The following is a 16,819-nucleotide window of genomic DNA, read 5'->3' as shown; positions in this document are numbered from 1 at the left end:
ATTAAACTATCCCAGACCGAAACCCAGCAGCAACCCAGACCAAACCAGTATCACTCTGGCTTCAGGGCTGCATCATGAGGGTGTGGACAAGGCTTTCCAAGGAAATGCTGTCCCAGTGCTTGTGAGGACAATCACAAGTTGGTGCAACTCTTTATTCGAGCTGTCACTCTGCAAACACTACAGGTTGTGTTTTCAGACAACCTATGTCAGTGCTCTCCAACACAGACCTGGAAGCAAATACCATATATATATATATATATATATATATATGAATCTGAGTGCTGCAGGGAGAAGCACAACACATTCATTTTCCACATAAAGGTGAGATCACCTTCTTCACACCATGAAAACCAAGATGCACTCAGACATCACAATCATCAATCACTGCTGTCCCATCACTTAGGAAGTGGTGGTTATGTTTGAAATACAGCCCTCAGAACCCCATTTCGGTGTTCAGGGTGTGAACATGTACATTTCCTCCTTGCAAGATGAACAATGCAGTGCTGATTTCTGACTCCAGATTCCTGCAGAGACTGTGACTAGTCACAGCACAGGTTCACACCCAGGAAGAAACTTCTCATTCAAACCCACAATATCCACCCTCTTGACATTCTGCACGGAGAGAAACAACTCTCCACAACCTGATATGTGAAAACTACAGCTCAGGGTGCTGGGAACCTCTGGACTAGAGCAAATGGCAAAGAACCACTCTCCCCACCGCAGAGTCTGAACCAGTATGTACTTACTGGAGTTTCTGAACGTTAACACCCAACCAATAAATCCTTTTCAGGCATACTTTTCACTCTCAAGAGTTTTCCCCCTAAGGAAACAGCGTGCGAGGCATTCCTGAAAGAAGGACACATTCTTTATACTATGCAATTGGTTCACAGGATAAGATGATGGTTCAAAATGAGCCTCACCAAATTGGTGATACAAAGATTGAAGCCGATGCACCACCCTATCAGAAGCTTTCTGTCCTCAGCAAACCAGACCTTGCTATTACATCTCCAATTCAGCGTCACTTTTACTGTCTTCTCCATCCCCCCCATAATCTCTGCAGATCACTTTCCAAGTCAGTGCAAGACAGTGGGTTGTGCAAACTTCACTACCACCACTAAGTCAGAAGCTGAAGGAATTAAAAGAACATCCCCAACCTCCCCCATCTGTTACTGGATTAACAAGAGAGGCAGCACCTTCCCACGTATGACAGAGAAGATTGCAAAGCGTAAGAGGGAAGTGCCAGAGAAGAACAGAATCAGCTTCCCTCAGGCTCCAAACAGGAGATCGGAACAACAGCGTGGAATAAGGCATACTTCCTTTAAAAAAGCAGACAGGAGAGCATGAGACTGTCCCCTGTCAAGAGCAGAGACATCTTCTATGATAGAAGACTCCAGCCTAGCAAAGCTCAAGGACTTCAGCCGAGAGAGAGAGAGAGAGAGATGAATTTAATAGTACCTATTCCATCCTTTGAACATTAGGAGGCAGATGGAAAGAACCCATCCATCTCCCCTCTCCCCAGCACCACGGAGACACTATATGAGTTCAGAAAGCAACACACGGCTAATAAAGAAGTTACAATTCTTCATAAAGCCTATAAGCTGCCCGCAGAGGTCACACTGCTGGAGGCAGCCACCAAGAACAAAAACCAGGGTTCAGACAAGGCACGGTACAGCACCATGGCAGTGAGTTATGAGCTTGAGAGTTACACAGGCTAGCCCAAGTGGAGTAATCAAACCACACACCTCGTGGAATGACCTGCTCATTTGTAGAGTGTCACATGGAACTGCCTCCTAATGACAGGGTATAGGAAGGAAAGGCTGAGTAGCTGCCTTTGCTGAATCACAGCAGAGGGGCAATGGGACTGAGGGAATCCAACCAGCCCACCCTATCCCAGGGCAGGATGAGCTGTGACATGCCAGCTCTGACAGAGAGCAGTCCAGAGAGCCTCAGGAGGCTCAAACAGCAGGGACTTGGCCACCTCCCAGGCAATGCAATCCAGCATCTCACTCTGAGAAGCAAGGGCTGCACAGAGGTCCAATAATCTTCTTTTAATTAAGTCTTCTCTGTCCTGAAGCACTGGATGCTCTCCACTCACTCCAAACATGAGAAATCAATAACACAGGTTTACTCATCCTTCAGGGGCCCCTGGAGAGCAAGCAAACATCCCACTGCAACAGGTAACTGCAGAATTCAAGCAGTGCTGTTCAGTCAGTGGGCAGAACACCCAATCTTCAACAATCTGCCTCAGCACTTGGGTTTTCTGCTACACACGGGGGTAAGGCAGGAACTAGCAGGCTCATAAGTAAGCTTTCTAGCAGACCTTCAGGCCAAAGTTTATTAACAATAGGACCCTGAAGAATACAGTGTTTGGACAACTGTTGGAGAAAGGCTAGATGTCAAAGGGCGATACAGCTCCCCTTTGCGGGCAGGCCTGTGGTGCATCATGTGCCCTCAACTGCATCTGTCTCAGGTGAGCTATCTCCTTTGTGTTCCTTAGGAATGGAGTCTCCAAGAGGCCCAATTTGCAAGCGCTGTTTAGTGTGTGACACATTCAGTGGCTTTACAAGACCTCTGAGCTCTGCGCCCCAGAGCTCTATTTCTGCACCACAAGCGCCTACTCAACACACAGCTTGGTATTTCTGCTAAAACCCAGATGACAAAGAAAATATCATTACTGCTGCTCTGGTTTCCTGGCTCTCATTTGCCTTTATGGGTGGCTGTTAGCAAAGCACTAAGTTTAAGAACAGAAGGCACGCGCGTTCTGGCAGCTGCCTGCACGTGAACAAAAGGACCTGCAGAGAAACTCACACCCATCTGTTTGAGCACAGTAGAAAGAAAAGCTTACACCTCACTTTAGCAAAAGCCAACAAGACTTAGCAGTTAATGAGTCCTGTCTGAAGACTCTGAATTTCTTTAATACCACCACAGAATTGTCTTCTATGAAGGGTAAGTCTACACCACAGCCAGGAGGCACACTGCAGCCCAAATAAGCAATGAGTAAGTGCAACAGGGAGATGAAGATTTCAGGCTGAAGGCAGAATGCCTTTAGAATGGCACAGTTCAGTTTTAAGACAAGTACAGATCTGTAGTGCTGAGGATTAAAAGGGAGGGAGCAAGAGACCTGGGAAGAAAGGAAGGAGAGTAACTCATGGAATCAGCTACCGCCACATTTTGTAGCTGGAGCATCTTTAGTTGCTCCTACAGTCCAAATGGCACGAGGTGTAGCGGGATCTCAACCAGACCACACTCGCTACCTTTGCTGGGACCATTTCTACACCTCCACTGCAAGCCTTTAGTCCACCCAGACTGCCAGAACTCCACTGGTGCAAAGGAGTGCTATGAGCTGTTGGATTTATCAACGATGCTTTGGTGAGCAGAGATAAAGGCAGCACCATGAATGAGCAGCAGAGATTAAGAAGGATCGGTTTCCTTCCCAGGAGAGGGGAAACTAATTTGGGGAACATAGGACTGAGATCTTCAGCTATAATGGCTTTTTATTGTATTGATCCCTATCACCTCCCTGTTCCCTTCCGTGCCTATTTCCTGTATTGACTCGCTGACTCTTTTAAACACCCTTTATCAAACTCCTCATAATACCCATCTGAACACTGAGCAGCACTGGAGCTCTAATTCTGTCTGCCACCTTCTAGACACTACAACAGGGCAGAGTTCAGCAATGAAGGAGGACACAGCATCTCCAAGTACAGACTTAAAACGTGGGAAAACAGCATGGACAGACAGAACCAGGCGAAAACTGTCAAGACCTCATTCAACCCCAGAGGAACTGCCTGTACATGTCAATCCCCCAAAATTGGTGAAGAGCATAGGGAAGGGTTTGTGGGAGGTAGGAATTCATCATCCTTTAACCACAGACCATGACAAATTGTACCAGTGGTGACATCAGAGATCACAGACAGCATAAGGGTCTGCAAGGAGCTCATTTCTGCAGAGATGATTTGAGACAGAGCTGAGAGCAGACACACACAGCAGCCAGCAAGGCTCTGCCTGCCCTGGCAGCATTCAACAGCAGGAAAACCAAGGCCAGCGAGAATGTGACTACAGACCTGGAATATCAATAGGAAATCCATTTTGCAGGAATTGCTACAAACCCACATATACCACTTCACTTACACGTATAGCGCCCAAGGGAATTTGTGCATAGAATCCCTAGAACACCACACAAAATGCCTTCCTCTGACTCAGGAAGGCTTTGTCAGTAGGATGCCATCTGCTCACACTGCTCAGGTGTGTGAAATCTGACTTCAATATGAATGCAGTCACCTGTAATTCATCAGGCCAAGGGATAAGGGGCAGCTCATGCTATTCAGAGGCGTGAAACCTGATTTCAGCAAGAATGCAGTCAGCTGTAATTAATGAGGGCAAGAGATTTAAGGGGGTGGGGGGCACAGAAAGGTGGCATTACCTACTAACAAATGTCTCCATGACACATGAGGTCACAGCAATATTTCATGAAAATTGAGTATTTCAGGAGGACAGAGCATGTCATTGGCTATAGCTCAGAATCACCTGGATGGGGAGGGACCCTTCAGAATCCTTTAGTCCTGTCTCCCGACTGTGGAAAATAAGCCCCCCCTGCCTTAAAGAAGCAATGAAATCCCTGCTACCCCTACCAGTGTTGGCCAGTCAGAAAGGGATCCACTCACTATATACATATGTATGTATGATCATAGAATCATAGAATAGTTCATGTTGGAAAGGAACTCAAGATCACCCAGTTCCAACCCCCCTGCCATGGGCAGGGACACCTCACACTAAACCATCCCACCCAAGGCTTCATCCAACCTGGCCTTGAGCACTGCCAGGGATGGAGCACTCACAACCTCCCTGGGCAACCCATTCCAGTGCCTCACCACCCTCACAGGAAAGAATTTCCTCCTTAGATCCAATCTAAACTTCCCCTGTTTCAGTTTGAACCCGTTACCCCTTGTCCTGTCACTGCAGTCCCTGATGAAGAGTCCCTCCCCAGCATCCCTATAGGCCCCCTTCAGGTACTGGAAGCTGCTCTGAGGTCTCCATGCAGCTTCTCTTCTCCAGGCTGAACAGCCCCAACTTCCTCAGCCTGTCTTCATACAGGAGGTGCTCCAGTCCCTGAGCGTCCTCGTGGCCTCCTCTGGACTTGTTCCAGCAGTTCCATGTCCTTTTTATGTTGAGGACACCAGAACTGCACACAATGCTCCAGGTGAGGTCTCACAAGAGCAGAGCAGAGGGGCAGGATCACCTCCTTCGCCCTGCTGGTCACGCTCCTTTGGATGCAGCCCAGGATCCGGTTGGTTTCTGGGCTGCGAGCGCACACTGCAGCCGGCTCATGTTCATTTTCTCATCGACCAGCACCCCCAAGTCCTTCTCTGCAGGGCCGCTCTGAATCTCTTCTCTGCCCAGTCTGTAGCCGTGCCTGGGATTGCTCCGACCCAGGTGTAGGACCTTGCACTTGTCATGGTTGAACTTCGTAAGGTTGGCATCAGCCCCCCTCACAAGCGTGTCAAGGTCCCTCTGGATGGCATCCCTTCCCTCCAGCATATCAACCGGACCACACAGCTTGGTGTCATCGGCAAACTTGCTGAGGGCGCACTCAATCCCACTGTCCATGTCCTATAGATGAGGCTTGTGCTGAGGCCAAAATCCAGAGCACCTCCAAAAGCAGCTGGCACCACAATGTCGCACCCTTCAGCCCTTCCCTCCAGGCAAGAGCAGGATGTGGATTCCTAGCATCCCACATGCGAACGGCTGCCCTTAGCCTCCCAGATTCCTTTGCCCTTACAGGAACAACCAGCCCTGAGCCCCTCATAGCCCTTTGCAGAGGAGACACTGGGAGCGCCCTGCTCTGCCACGCACACCCTGGAGCCTTCAGCCGCCACAATGCACCTTTTCCAAGAGCTACGGCTATTCCAGAGTTACTCCATTTTATTCCCCATCTTCTCCCTCAGAGCTGCAAGCTCCACAAATCCTCCTGCAAACCTCAGAGCTTTTCCCCGTTCTCTCCCAGTTTTCCTGCTATTGAGAGCCAAACCAGAGCGTTACTGAGCCCTCAGTCACTCACTTCCTCTGGTGCCCGTGCTGGTCATGGCTGCACTGCTCCGTGTCTCCTCAGCTGCAGCTCCTTGCTTACAAGAGGTTTCCTGCTGCAGCACACCTGAGAGTGAAGGGCAGCAGAAAATGGCTGTATGAGGAGCAACTACACCGCTCTCCAAGGGAAACACCTTGCGCCGTAAGCAAAGGCTGACCCAGCCTCTACAGCAGCGCTTTAGGTGTTTCCTGCATTAGATGTACCGCCCCGGGGGACACCACCCCACAGGGAATCAGAGCAACCCCTTCCCTGAAGGCAGCTTTGGGGGGGCCTGGGACCGGCCCCATTTGAAGGAATTGAACCCGCTTCGCTCTCCGTGCCAGTTCTGCTCCGCGAGGGCCCCCTCCGAGCCCCACCGGAGCGGGGACAAGCACAGACGGGAGGCCCAGGAGACGAGGGGGCACCGCGGACCCCCCTCCTCACACAGCCCTCGCCTCAGCCCGGCTCCGCGGCTGCCGCCCGCCCCGCACACCCCACCGCGGCACGGAGACCCCCCCAGGCGCCGTCAGCCTCGTACCTGCCGCAAGCGGCGGGCCCGGGCTGAGGAACCGGACCCACGGCCAAGCCGCCATCGCCATTCCCCCCCACACACACACACAGCCCCACGGCCACCGCGTGCCCCCTCAGGAGCGGCCCCCGCTGCGCGCATGCGCGGGGGCCACGCGGCGCTGCCCCCGTCGCTCAGCCCCGCCCCTCGCCCCCGGAGCAGCGCGGGGCGGCGGCGGCATGTCCTGAGGCGGCGGCGGCGGCGGCGCGGAGCCGGGCCCGCAGCCGGGGCCCACCACGGAGGGGTCGGTGGAGCAGCGGGCCAAGGGCCGGGCCCCCATGAAGGAGAAGGAGGCGGGGGCGGAGCGGGGCAAGCCCGCCACTTACACCGGCGAGAAGAAGGCGCGCATGGCGGCCAAGACCAACAAGAAGTGGGTGCGCCTGGCCACCGTGCTGGCCTACGTCCTCTCCGTGTCGCTGGCCGCCATCGTCCTCGCCGTCTACTACAGCCTCATCTGGCAGCCGGTGCGCGGCGGCTCCGGCCCCGGCCCTGCGGCCGCCACCGCCGCCTCGCAGCCCCGCGCCGCGCCGCCGGGCCCCGCGGCCAGCCCCGCGGCCGGCCCCACGCGGGACGCGGCGCCGCGACCCGGCCCCGGCCCCACGGACATGGACTCGGAGCGTCCGGACGCGTCGCCGCCGCCGCCGCCGCCGCCCGGGGCTGAGGCGGGCGCTGCGGGCGGCCCCTGAGGAGAGGCCGGGGCTCGGCCAGGCCGGGCGGACGGGGCTGGAGGCCGGCGGCAGCGGGCCTGTGCTTGGGGGTGGCACCGAGACCCCCGTGGCGGAGGAGCCCCGAAGAGCTCGGGGCAGGGACCGTGCTCGCCGATCGGACTGCGGTATCTCCTTTCCCCCCGTCTTTCCTCAACAGGGAATTCTGTGGCTTCGGTTTTCCGCTCGCCAGGGCTAGCGTCTCCCGTGGAACCTGCATCGAATTCCTGCGCTGTTTATGCCAGTCTGGTACCTAGGAAGGGATCTCGGTGTCCAGAGCTCCTCAGCTGGGAACAGTACGAATTTAGAGGCTGTAACCCATTGTTTCAGTAACCCCCGTTTTGTTTAACAACGAGCATAAACTTATTTAAAACCATGTGGCAGGTAAATTGACTTGTTTACTATATTAAAGTATTTTCCCAGTATGAAAGTCTCTGTAAGGCAGTATGTTTGCGGGGCTGGGAGGATGCGCTGGGCCCTCTGGGTAGCAGAAGTGGTTTGGTCACTGTAACGGGTCTGATGGTGATGGTTAATGTTGGTTGGTCTCCTTAGGTGATGCTGGAGAAGCCTCTGTACGTGCTGAACTCCTGGTGATGCTGGTAACTAAGCACGAGGGAGGTTTGAGCTTTGGGGACGAGCAGGTGAAGTGCTGGTGCTGATGGTGTGTGGTGCTCGTGGCTTGCTGCCCTCTGCTCCTGCCCATGAGGGATGGCAGAGCTCACAGACCATCATGGTGGCCTCTTGGGGCTGGTGCTTCAGGTGGTACATCCATGCCAGCAGTGATGTGACCCAGGGAGACTGCTCCCAGCTCTGCGTTCTTTGTCCCCTGGAGTCTTCAGAGATGTTCTGTGCAGCAAAACCCTGGCCTTCCGTGGCTGTGGGCTGCAGGCTGTGAGCTAGGAACCATAAGCCTTGCGTCCTTCTGAGCAGCTGCTTGTCAGGTTGATGCTTTCGGTTGAATGCCTTAACAGGGAGGCTGCTGGGCTGTTCTGTCCCGGTGAAATGACCCTGGGAGTTCAGATTCCCCCTGCTGTGCGGGATAAAATGTGCTCTAAGACGGTGTACGTACTTCAGTGGTGCAAATCGTGAACGCATTGTAACATACAGCCTTGACTTGTTTAAAGCTGGGGGGGGAAATAGGGGTTTCGTACCTAAATCAGCTGCTTGGGACTGGTGGTGGGGTATGAAGCTTGTGTCATCAGCTGAGCATAGCCTCTGTTAAAGGTCCAAAGCAGGAGCAGGCTCCCAGCAGGAAGTTAGGTGAAAGGAAGGGGTGGTTTGGCTGTGATCTTCCACCCTCTTTTCCAGTTAGTCTGGAGAGCACACGGGATCCTGTGTGTTCTCCATGCAGTGCAGAGGAAAGCTGATGGTGTCTCGTGTAGCAGCGGGTGATTTTGTGCTCTTGGTGGATGTGCCTGCAGCTCATGGGGCTGCCGCGTACCTGCAGTAGCTGCTCTTGCTGTCCTCAGTGTACACCTCTGCTTGTAGGGAGGGGAGTCCTGCAGCTCTCTGAGGGAGGAATGAGTGAAAGAGAAACCAGGCTCACTGTTTGGTGCCAGCTGAGTTTAGGCTGTGTCTTGGCTCTGGTACTACATACAGAACCAGCTGGGCAGCGTCTCTGGGAGGGAGTTTAACTCCTAAAAGCTTTGAGGATAAGTAGAAGCCGGGTGGAATTGCAGGTATTTCTGTGCTCCCGGCCTGCGGCTCAGACCAGGTGAAGCCACGGTGGCTTTGGTAGCACATCCCATGTATGCTGGTGTGCCCGGACTCCTGGCATTTGTCACTGTCAATACAATTGCTCTCAGAAGACTAATAGAGCATGGCTGCGTGAAGCAGATGGGAGAGGAAGTGAATTGAATTAAATGGGCTGCATGGCCCTCTTCCAACCTCTCATGTAACTGCGGAGAGACGTCTTGTCTTTGGGAGCAGGAGCAACCTCAAGCTCCTCGCCTGAGCTGTGGCTTTGGTGGCAGAGGCTCCTTGGGGCAGTGACAGAGTTGTCCAAGGGAACAGAGCGGCGGCTGATGGTCGCCTCCCTTTCTGCTGCTAAAAATAGCTGATGAGCCCATCGGAAGATGGTTGTGGCTGTCTTCGTTCCTGTAGGAGCGCGCAGGCTTGAGGAGTTCCCAGCCTCTGCTTCTGCATCTTCTCCTCTGCTTGCATGGAGACTGAAATGAAACGCTTCTGTGGCTGTACCTGTCGCAGCTGGCTGTGGAGTGTCCTGGTACTGCACTGCTGCCGTACCAAGTGTGCCAGGAAGGGGACACTTCAGCTTGTAAAGATGCAGAAGGGTCGTGGGCTGCTGGGCCTTGTTTTCCAGAGCCCTTGTGGAGCTCCATCTTCAGCTAAAATCCCTTGTACGTCCCTTCCCTAGCCAGGAATCCCAGTCCTCCGGAGGAAGATGTTCCCTCTGAGATAACTGTTGCCTGCCTGTGAGGAGCCAGTCCCTGTGCTTGTTACTCTCTTTGTGGCAGACCACAGGAAATAGTGACCAAGTGCACTCTGCAGATACTTCTGGTAACTAAAATAGCTCATCTGGACTGTCTGAGGTGTAACTGGCTTTAAAATTCAGGGATTTCTTGGGCAGTAGGTTGGCTGCAACAGGTAACGGCTGGCTTGTCATCTCGGGCTGTCAATTTAGGGACTATGATGCTGTCATCTGCATCTGAACATCGTCTTTTAGTGCCCTGAAATGGTGCAGTCCCCAGCGTCGGGGAAACCTGAGGTTTAAGAGGTAGGCTTTGTTCTCTCCTGTATTACTTCAGCCTTCCCCTCCATTGCTCCTCAGGAAAACAACTCAGTTCACTTAGTGTCACTGCATCAGGCAGGATATTGTGTTGCTTCCTAGATTGAAATCACTGTAACCACATGATTTCCTAATGTTCCTTCATAGAATCATAGAATAGTTCAGGTTGGAAAGGACCTTAAGATCATCCAGTTCCAACCCCCCTGCCATGAGCAGGGAAAACTCCTTCCTTGGAGTTGGTGGTGAGGGGGTTGTGAGTGCAGTATCTTAGGCCCTTGCCTTTGCGTCTCAAACCTTCCAGCTGTGGGATGCTCCCATAAAAGCATGATCATTGTAAGAATATAGCTGGAATAGTGGCATAGTGCTTCTGTCTTTTTATAGCAGTTTTTTATTGCTAAAACATGCTCATAATTCTGTGATGCCAGGTTTTCCTCCAAGCTTTGAGTCTCTGTATCAGTTAGGGCCTGGGGTCCAGAAGTCGATGTACATCAGCTTTGAGTTTTCCCCTCCTAATCACAGTAATCGCTTAAGAGGATGGAGAGAAGACCAGGCCATGTTCTGCTTTTCCTTTCTGACTGAGTGGGGAGGAATTCCAGTTCCTCCTTGTGAGAAGCTTGGTGCTGATCCTGCCTTGTCCAGCTCTCATGACAAGGGTGACCCTCCGGTCCTGTGTAACGTGGCCTCTGTCTAGATCACAGAATCCCAGCCTGGTTTGGGTTGGAAGGGACCTCAAAGCTCCTCCAGCTCCAACCCCTGCCCCGGGCAGGGACCCCTTCCACTGGAGCAGCTTGCTCCAAGCCCCTGTGTCCAACCTGGCCTTGAGCACTGCCAGGGATGGGGCAGCCACAGCTTCTCTGGGCACCCTGTGCCAGCGCCTCAGCACCCTCCCAGGGAAGAGCTTCTGCCTTAAAGATCCTTACAAGAGGATTTGAGCTGCAAGCTCTGTCCATGGGAAGCATTCCCTAAAAGGAATAATGTGAGGACTTAACTGGTGTCCAGTCAAAGGTGCACCTGGGTCAGAGAAACTTTGGTTCTTTCATGTAGGTGCCTCTGGGCTTACACCTATTTACTGACACTCACCACTTGCCCTCTGCCTGCACACGCTGGTCTTGTCGCACTGAGCTCAGAGAGTGCATGTGGTGCAATTCACGTGCAGAGGGACCAGAAGGAGGGGAAATAGCTGGAGAAGTTACTGGAGCATGTAATGCACTCCAGCAGCTGGCTCCTGCTTTCAGCTTCTAAAAGGCATCTTTTCCCCATGCACGTTCTCTCGTGGGTTCCACTGATGCTGTGTGTTCCTCTCTTCATCCCGGAACCCTGGGGCTGGGCTCTTTCTGACAAGGAACGTGGTGGTATTTTTGCTCTTGGCTTAATTTGTGAGTGTGGCTTTGAAGCAGCCTCTTGGTGTAGTGGTGGTGACAACCAGTGCCTGCTTCTGGGCATCAGGGATCTCTTCAGAGGAGTCAAAGCTCGTCTCAGTGGGCTGCGGTGGGAAGGGTCACGCACGGGGGTGTGTGGGGGATGCCTGGCTGAGTCCCGCAGGTACCAAGTGTGTGGAGAGGGGGGAATGGGGTGAGGAACAGTGGAGCATCAAGGTGAGGAGGCGCAGCTTGGCTGTGAGCTGGGCAGAGCTCAGACCTGGGCTGCTCTGGTGTCGCTGCACTAAGCTGGTGCGATCAGGGAATGGCTGCGGCATTCCCAGTGCATGAGCTTTGCACCAGTCGCTGCAGGGGCTGTACAGGGAAGGCAGCAGGCAACATCTGGAACTTCCCCACAGGCCTGTGCCTCTAATTGACTTTGAAAGCTTTCGCGCAACGTAAAAAGCACCAACTGCTGTATTGTGTGCTTTAAATACATTTCTGACTAAATGGCAGTTTAGATTCAGGCTCCTGTGCCATTAGCAACCACCTGAGCTGGAGGGGAGCTGGTGTGGAAAGCAGGGAGTGCTGCTGTTATTTCTGCTTCCAGAGTCTGTATAGGGCCTCACTGTGGTCTGCTGCTGGAGGGATGAGACTGCTGAGACAGAGCTGGAACTGCTGACAAGATCTTGTGTGGTTGCCTCCTGCAGCGATTGCCTTGGTACAGCTTTGGAAACTGAAGTATCTCCAACTTTATCCGCATGTATTCTTTGTCCTTGGCTTGAGGGTTTTTAAACTGTTCTCTTTATACAGGAGTTGATTCGCTGGTATTGAAACCCGTTTTGATAGGAGCATCAGCTGCAGAGCTGCTGTGCTGAACCTGATGCTGAATTGTGCCAAGCAGAGGGGTGTCCAGCAGCAAGTGTCCATCTGCTGTAAAGAACAGGGTGATCTGTGTGAGGTGCTGCTGCTTTCCTGTTGTCTGGAAGAGCCGGAATAACTTCCACAACATCCCTGAGCTCCCCGCTGCTGCTGGGAGGAATCATGACTCTGCACTCCGCAAGCTGCCATCATCACATTTGCCTGCACGGAGAGTGCTGTGGCAGGGAGAAGTGCAGGTTCTCAGCTCCTGGGGTGGGTTAGGCCCTTTGCTAAGGGGGGGAGCAGTCTGAATTGGAGCTGCTGCTCTGCGCTCGCAGCCCAGAAAGCCAACTGTATCCTGGGCTGCATCCAAAGGAGCGTGACCAGCAGGGCGAAGGAGGTGATCCTGCCCCTCTGCTCTGCTCTTGTGAGACCTCACCTGGAGCACTGTGTGCAGTTCTGGTGTCCTCAACATAAAAAGGACATGGAACTGCTGGAACAAGTCCAGAGGAGGCCACGAGGATGCTCAGGGGCTGGAGCACCTCCCGTATGAAGACAGGCTGAGGAAGTTGGGGCTGTTCAGCCTGGAGAAGAGAAGGCTGCGTGGGGACCTCAGAGCAGCTTCCAGTACCTGAAGGGGGCCTATAGGGATGCTGGGGAGGGACTCTTCATCAGGGGCTGTAGTGACAGGACAAGGGGTAACGGGTTCAAACTGAAACAGGGCAAGTTTAGATTGGATCTAAGGAGGAAATTCTTTCCTGTGAGGGTGCTGAGGCACTGGAATGGGTTGCCCAGGGAGGTTGTGAGTGCTCCATCCCTGGCAGTGCTCAAGGCCAGGTTGGATGAAGCCTTGTGTGGGATGGTTTAGTGTGAGGTGTCCCTGCCTATGGCAGGGGGTTTGGAACTGGATGATCTTGAGGTCCTTTCCAACCCGAACTATTCTATGATTCTATGATTACTGATTCAATGCAGAAAACCCAATGTGCAGGACCGAGAAACATGAAGAAACTGGAGCTTTTCCCTCATTACGACCTTTATTTCATATAAACAATCCCTCTACATCAGCTTTTCAACCTTGCAGTCCTACTGTCAAGAAGAAACAGCCACAGTTCTCTGTGAAAATGCCAACCCAGGCGCCAGCCAAAGTGCATTGAGCAAAGTAGGAACGAGCAGGAAAAGTCCACTTGGAACAGGCACGGCCTGTGCAGTCCCACCCCTGGAGCTTGGTACAGACTTCCTAGGCATCATTATATGCAAAGTTACTTGGATTTGCAGGAGAAAAAGGGGGGAAAGGGGGAAAAGTGATGGTTTTCCTTTCGGAAAGGAGCCTGGGGCAGTGAAAAGCAGCAGGGCTGGACCAGGGGCAGTGTCAGTGCCTGTCTACCTAACTCTGTATCCAACTGTTGCTGAGGGGCAACAAGCTCTTCATCCGAGACTGTTTTGTGTGGACCACGAGGCAGACCAGTTCTGGTGTGTGCTGGTAATGACTTGCTCTGTCTGGACCAGGCTGAGGTCGGGGCCTGATGTAGAAATGAATAATAAATTAAAAAATCTAAGCAATCTAAGCAGGTTTTTGAGCCTATCAGATAAGGAAAAGCAGCCTTTACCAGTGATGGAGCATCTCCAGGACCTGGAGCAGGTCTGCAATCTGTCTCCTATCTATCTGTGCTTTTATCTGTTGGGTAGGTCCAAATAAACCCAGTCTGGATGAAGATGTTTCTCCTGGTACCATGACAACTGCACACTGTCTCTTGATAATACCCGGTCTGAAGCCAGTAACCTCCCCCGAATTTGGCACGTCCAGGGAATTCCCAGGCTTGTCCTTTCTGAGATAGGTGCTGTGGATCTCAGGTACGTGGAAAACCAGAAGGTTTATCTGTGCAAACATTAGTTTATTAAACCAGCATACAGTGTTTCAGTCCACATGAGCCAGCCTTACCCCGAGGTCAGCAGATGCATCCTGCAGTGAACCCCAGTAAATCTCTGCATGTGTTTGCTCCTGCATCAAGCTTTAGAGCAGCATTTCCAAGGGAGGGTAAGATCCTGCTGTTGTATATACCATTGTGTTACTCCTTGTGCCTGGCTTCTGCCTTCTCCTTAATCAGTAACCTTATTTCAGGTAGGACCCAGTTTGCTGGGAATCTCTTAGCTCAGAAATCCAAGCAGCTGGGATTCTTGCACATTTATGTTAATTCTCATCCAGATCCTTCATTTGAAAGGTATCTTTTAAGGCCAGGTCAAAACTGATGCCCTCTTAACTCAAGCACAAGGCTATGAAAGGCACAACCAGGAAGGTGAAAGCATTTGATTGGAAGCCTCAGACCTTCAGCTCCAGCTTGGCCTGGGCCCTGCTGCCATCTCCTTTGTGCAGGGTGGAGAAGGAAGATGATTCTGTTTGTGCTGTCCTCCTCCCAGCCCTGCCTGGCACAAAGAGCTGCAGGTACCTGCAGGTACTGCAGCCTGCCTGGTGTTAGGAAGCAGGCAGAGGGTTGTGCTGAGCTGCCTATGAGCCTGCTCCATCTAGCAGCAGCTTCCCTTAGCAAAATCAATCTCCTGATGTGCTGCTTCAGCCTCGCTGCCTTTGCCCTGCTACATCTAAGAGGAGGAGGAGGAAAGTGAGCAGTTAAAGGCTGATGCTGTGGTTGATGTGTGCTTGTCGAAAGCACCCCACGCTCAAGAACGCTCCATCCCCTTTGTGCCCTGCGGCCCACGCCACTGCCACACATCTCTGCCAACACTTCAACCACATACAAACCTCTAGCACAGGAGCTGCTCTGAACACTACCACCCACCTACTATCTACACCGTAACGCCCTTCACCCTGTCTCCTAAGGCTCTGCTTTGTCAGTCACCCACTCCCTGCCTGGCTGTCCTGGTACCTACAGTGCCCTGCCAGCCTCGGGGGAGAAAGGGGTGGTGTGCCCAGAAACCTAAATCTTAGCTCTAAACACAATTAGTTATTAAATAAGATAAAGTGCATCCAGTAGACATGTCATTGGCTTGCCACACAGCTGCGAGAGAGGCAAAATAAATACAAAAGGGAAGTGATGGTGTTTTCTTTGTTGCTTGGGAGTGTGTGTGTCCTTCCCTGCCCTTTGGCGTAGGGCTGGGAAAGGGTGATGCCAAACCTGGGAGCAGGGAGTGGTGATGGGGACCCTGTGTGTTGTGAATGGGTGCTGAGGGGCCCAGGGCAGGTGCTGAAAGCTGATTTCATTGAAGGTAAAAGAGGGAGGACAAACTCGTGCTCCTCTTCTCATCCACCACCGTCAGCACGTTCTCCTGTGAAACAAGAGCAGAGACAGCAGCGGGATTATGAGCCTTTAGGGAACTGCTGAGCAGTAAATTAAAGATGTCTGAGTTTCAGCCTGCCCTTCCTGCACTGCTGGGACTGCTCCAGAGGCACCGCTGCACCGTAGCCATGTACCCACCGGACAAATCCAATGGGAGCGACAGCGCTCCGCAGCCCCAGGGGGAACTGAATGTGTGAGTCTGGGTGAAACGCTCCCAATCCTCCTCTGGGTTAGACTGGAATACTTTACTCTCCTTTTATCCCAAAACCCATCCTTACGTGTTTTCCTGTGTGCCTGAACAGCACCTGGAGCAAGAAGAGAAGGGGCTGATCTGGGAGAGGGCTCTGTGGTCCTCTCCTGTGCCTGGGGTGCAGCACTTCTGTTCTCCAGGGGCAAGTGGGTGCATCAGCTTTTCTTTAGTGTCGAAACCAACCCCTGAGCAGAGCTGCCCTGTGGCTGCATCCAGACCCAGGTATGTTGGGTTTAACAGAGAAAAGCAGACCTGTTTTCCCCTCTAGTTGCCACATGCCTGGGTGCTGCTCAGAACTGCTGAGCTGGCATTTTCCTGCATCCATGTTTAAATCCACAGATCTGCCTCTTGCTGGTGCACATTTCTGCACCCAAAGCTCCCAAGAAAGGGCAGGGGGAGGATATAAAGTGGAAAACAGATAAAGTACCAGAAAGGCAGATGAGGTGAGAGCAAGTGTGGCTTGCACAGAAAGGATACCTCTAAAGGAATCATTTCAGGACACAGCCACAGTTACCCAATGTGGAACTGCACTAAAATCATACCCGAGGTACCGAAGATTCCAAGGCTGTTCCTGGAGACGTTTTTCATTGTCCTTATGTGTGCAATGGATGGGGCTGGCTGTCTCCTGCTGCCGAGGGGCGCTCAGTGCCGCAGCACCACACTGCTGAGATTTAGTGCTACTGAAAGCACCAGCACTTCAGAGCTGCACTTGGGGTACAAACCGTGGAATGTCCTCTGGTTTACAAGCCTGACCTGGCTCCAGAGCAGCTCTATGTGGATTGTTAATGGTTTCAAGGGGCTGTTTGACAGCCCTGTGCTCTCAGTGCTGGTACCCAACTCTCTGTCCTGGTTTGCACTATCATCATCATGCACGTCTTGCACTGCAGACACTTTCTCTCTGTGCAGGATGAGAAGACACTGGTGGGCTTTAAAGCCATTATTTTAAATTTCCTCCTAAGAGCTCATCTCAGTCTCCCC

The 16,819-nt window shown here is 52.7% G+C and overlaps 3 protein-coding genes across 8 annotated transcripts in view; 1 reads left to right on the top strand and 2 right to left on the bottom strand.

The window, feature by feature from the left end:
- Positions 1-6,682, bottom strand: part of PLCB2 (phospholipase C beta 2) — a 57,803-nt gene extending 51,121 nt beyond the window's left edge. For 3 of the 5 annotated variants that reach the window (XM_065683377.1, XM_065683381.1, XM_065683382.1), the window contains exons 1-2: positions 6,603-6,676; positions 6,059-6,151 (exon numbers count right to left, since the gene is read on the bottom strand). In XM_065683377.1, coding sequence (XP_065539449.1) covers positions 6,059-6,151; positions 6,603-6,663 — 154 coding nt within the window. In that variant the 5' untranslated portion in view covers positions 6,664-6,676. Of the gene's footprint in view, positions 1-6,058; positions 6,152-6,602 lie in introns of all 5 variants that reach the window. The other 2 variants (XM_065683379.1, XM_065683380.1) reach the window with 2 other exon arrangements.
- Positions 6,683-6,751: 69 nt separating this feature from the next.
- On the top strand, positions 6,752-7,766 carry INAFM2 (InaF motif containing 2). Its single transcript, XM_065684569.1, has one exon. It carries the CDS (start codon positions 6,911-6,913, stop codon positions 7,316-7,318), a length of 408 nt encoding a protein of 135 aa, XP_065540641.1. The 5' UTR covers positions 6,752-6,910; the 3' UTR covers positions 7,319-7,766.
- Positions 7,767-14,172: 6,406 nt separating this feature from the next.
- CCDC9B (coiled-coil domain containing 9B) overlaps positions 14,173-16,819 on the bottom strand; it is a 47,188-nt gene continuing 44,541 nt past the window's right edge. For both annotated transcript variants that reach the window (XM_065683821.1, XM_065683822.1), the window contains one exon: positions 14,173-15,580. The gene's annotated coding sequence lies outside the window, so the exon portion shown is untranslated. The remainder of the gene's footprint in view (positions 15,581-16,819) is intronic.

This window comes from Lathamus discolor, chromosome 6 (assembly GCF_037157495.1).
Source record: "Lathamus discolor isolate bLatDis1 chromosome 6, bLatDis1.hap1, whole genome shotgun sequence".
NCBI classification, from domain to species: domain Eukaryota; kingdom Metazoa; phylum Chordata; class Aves; order Psittaciformes; family Psittacidae; genus Lathamus; species Lathamus discolor.
The sequence above is the reverse complement of the archived record's forward strand: the minus strand, read 5'-3'. Positions and strand labels throughout refer to the sequence as shown.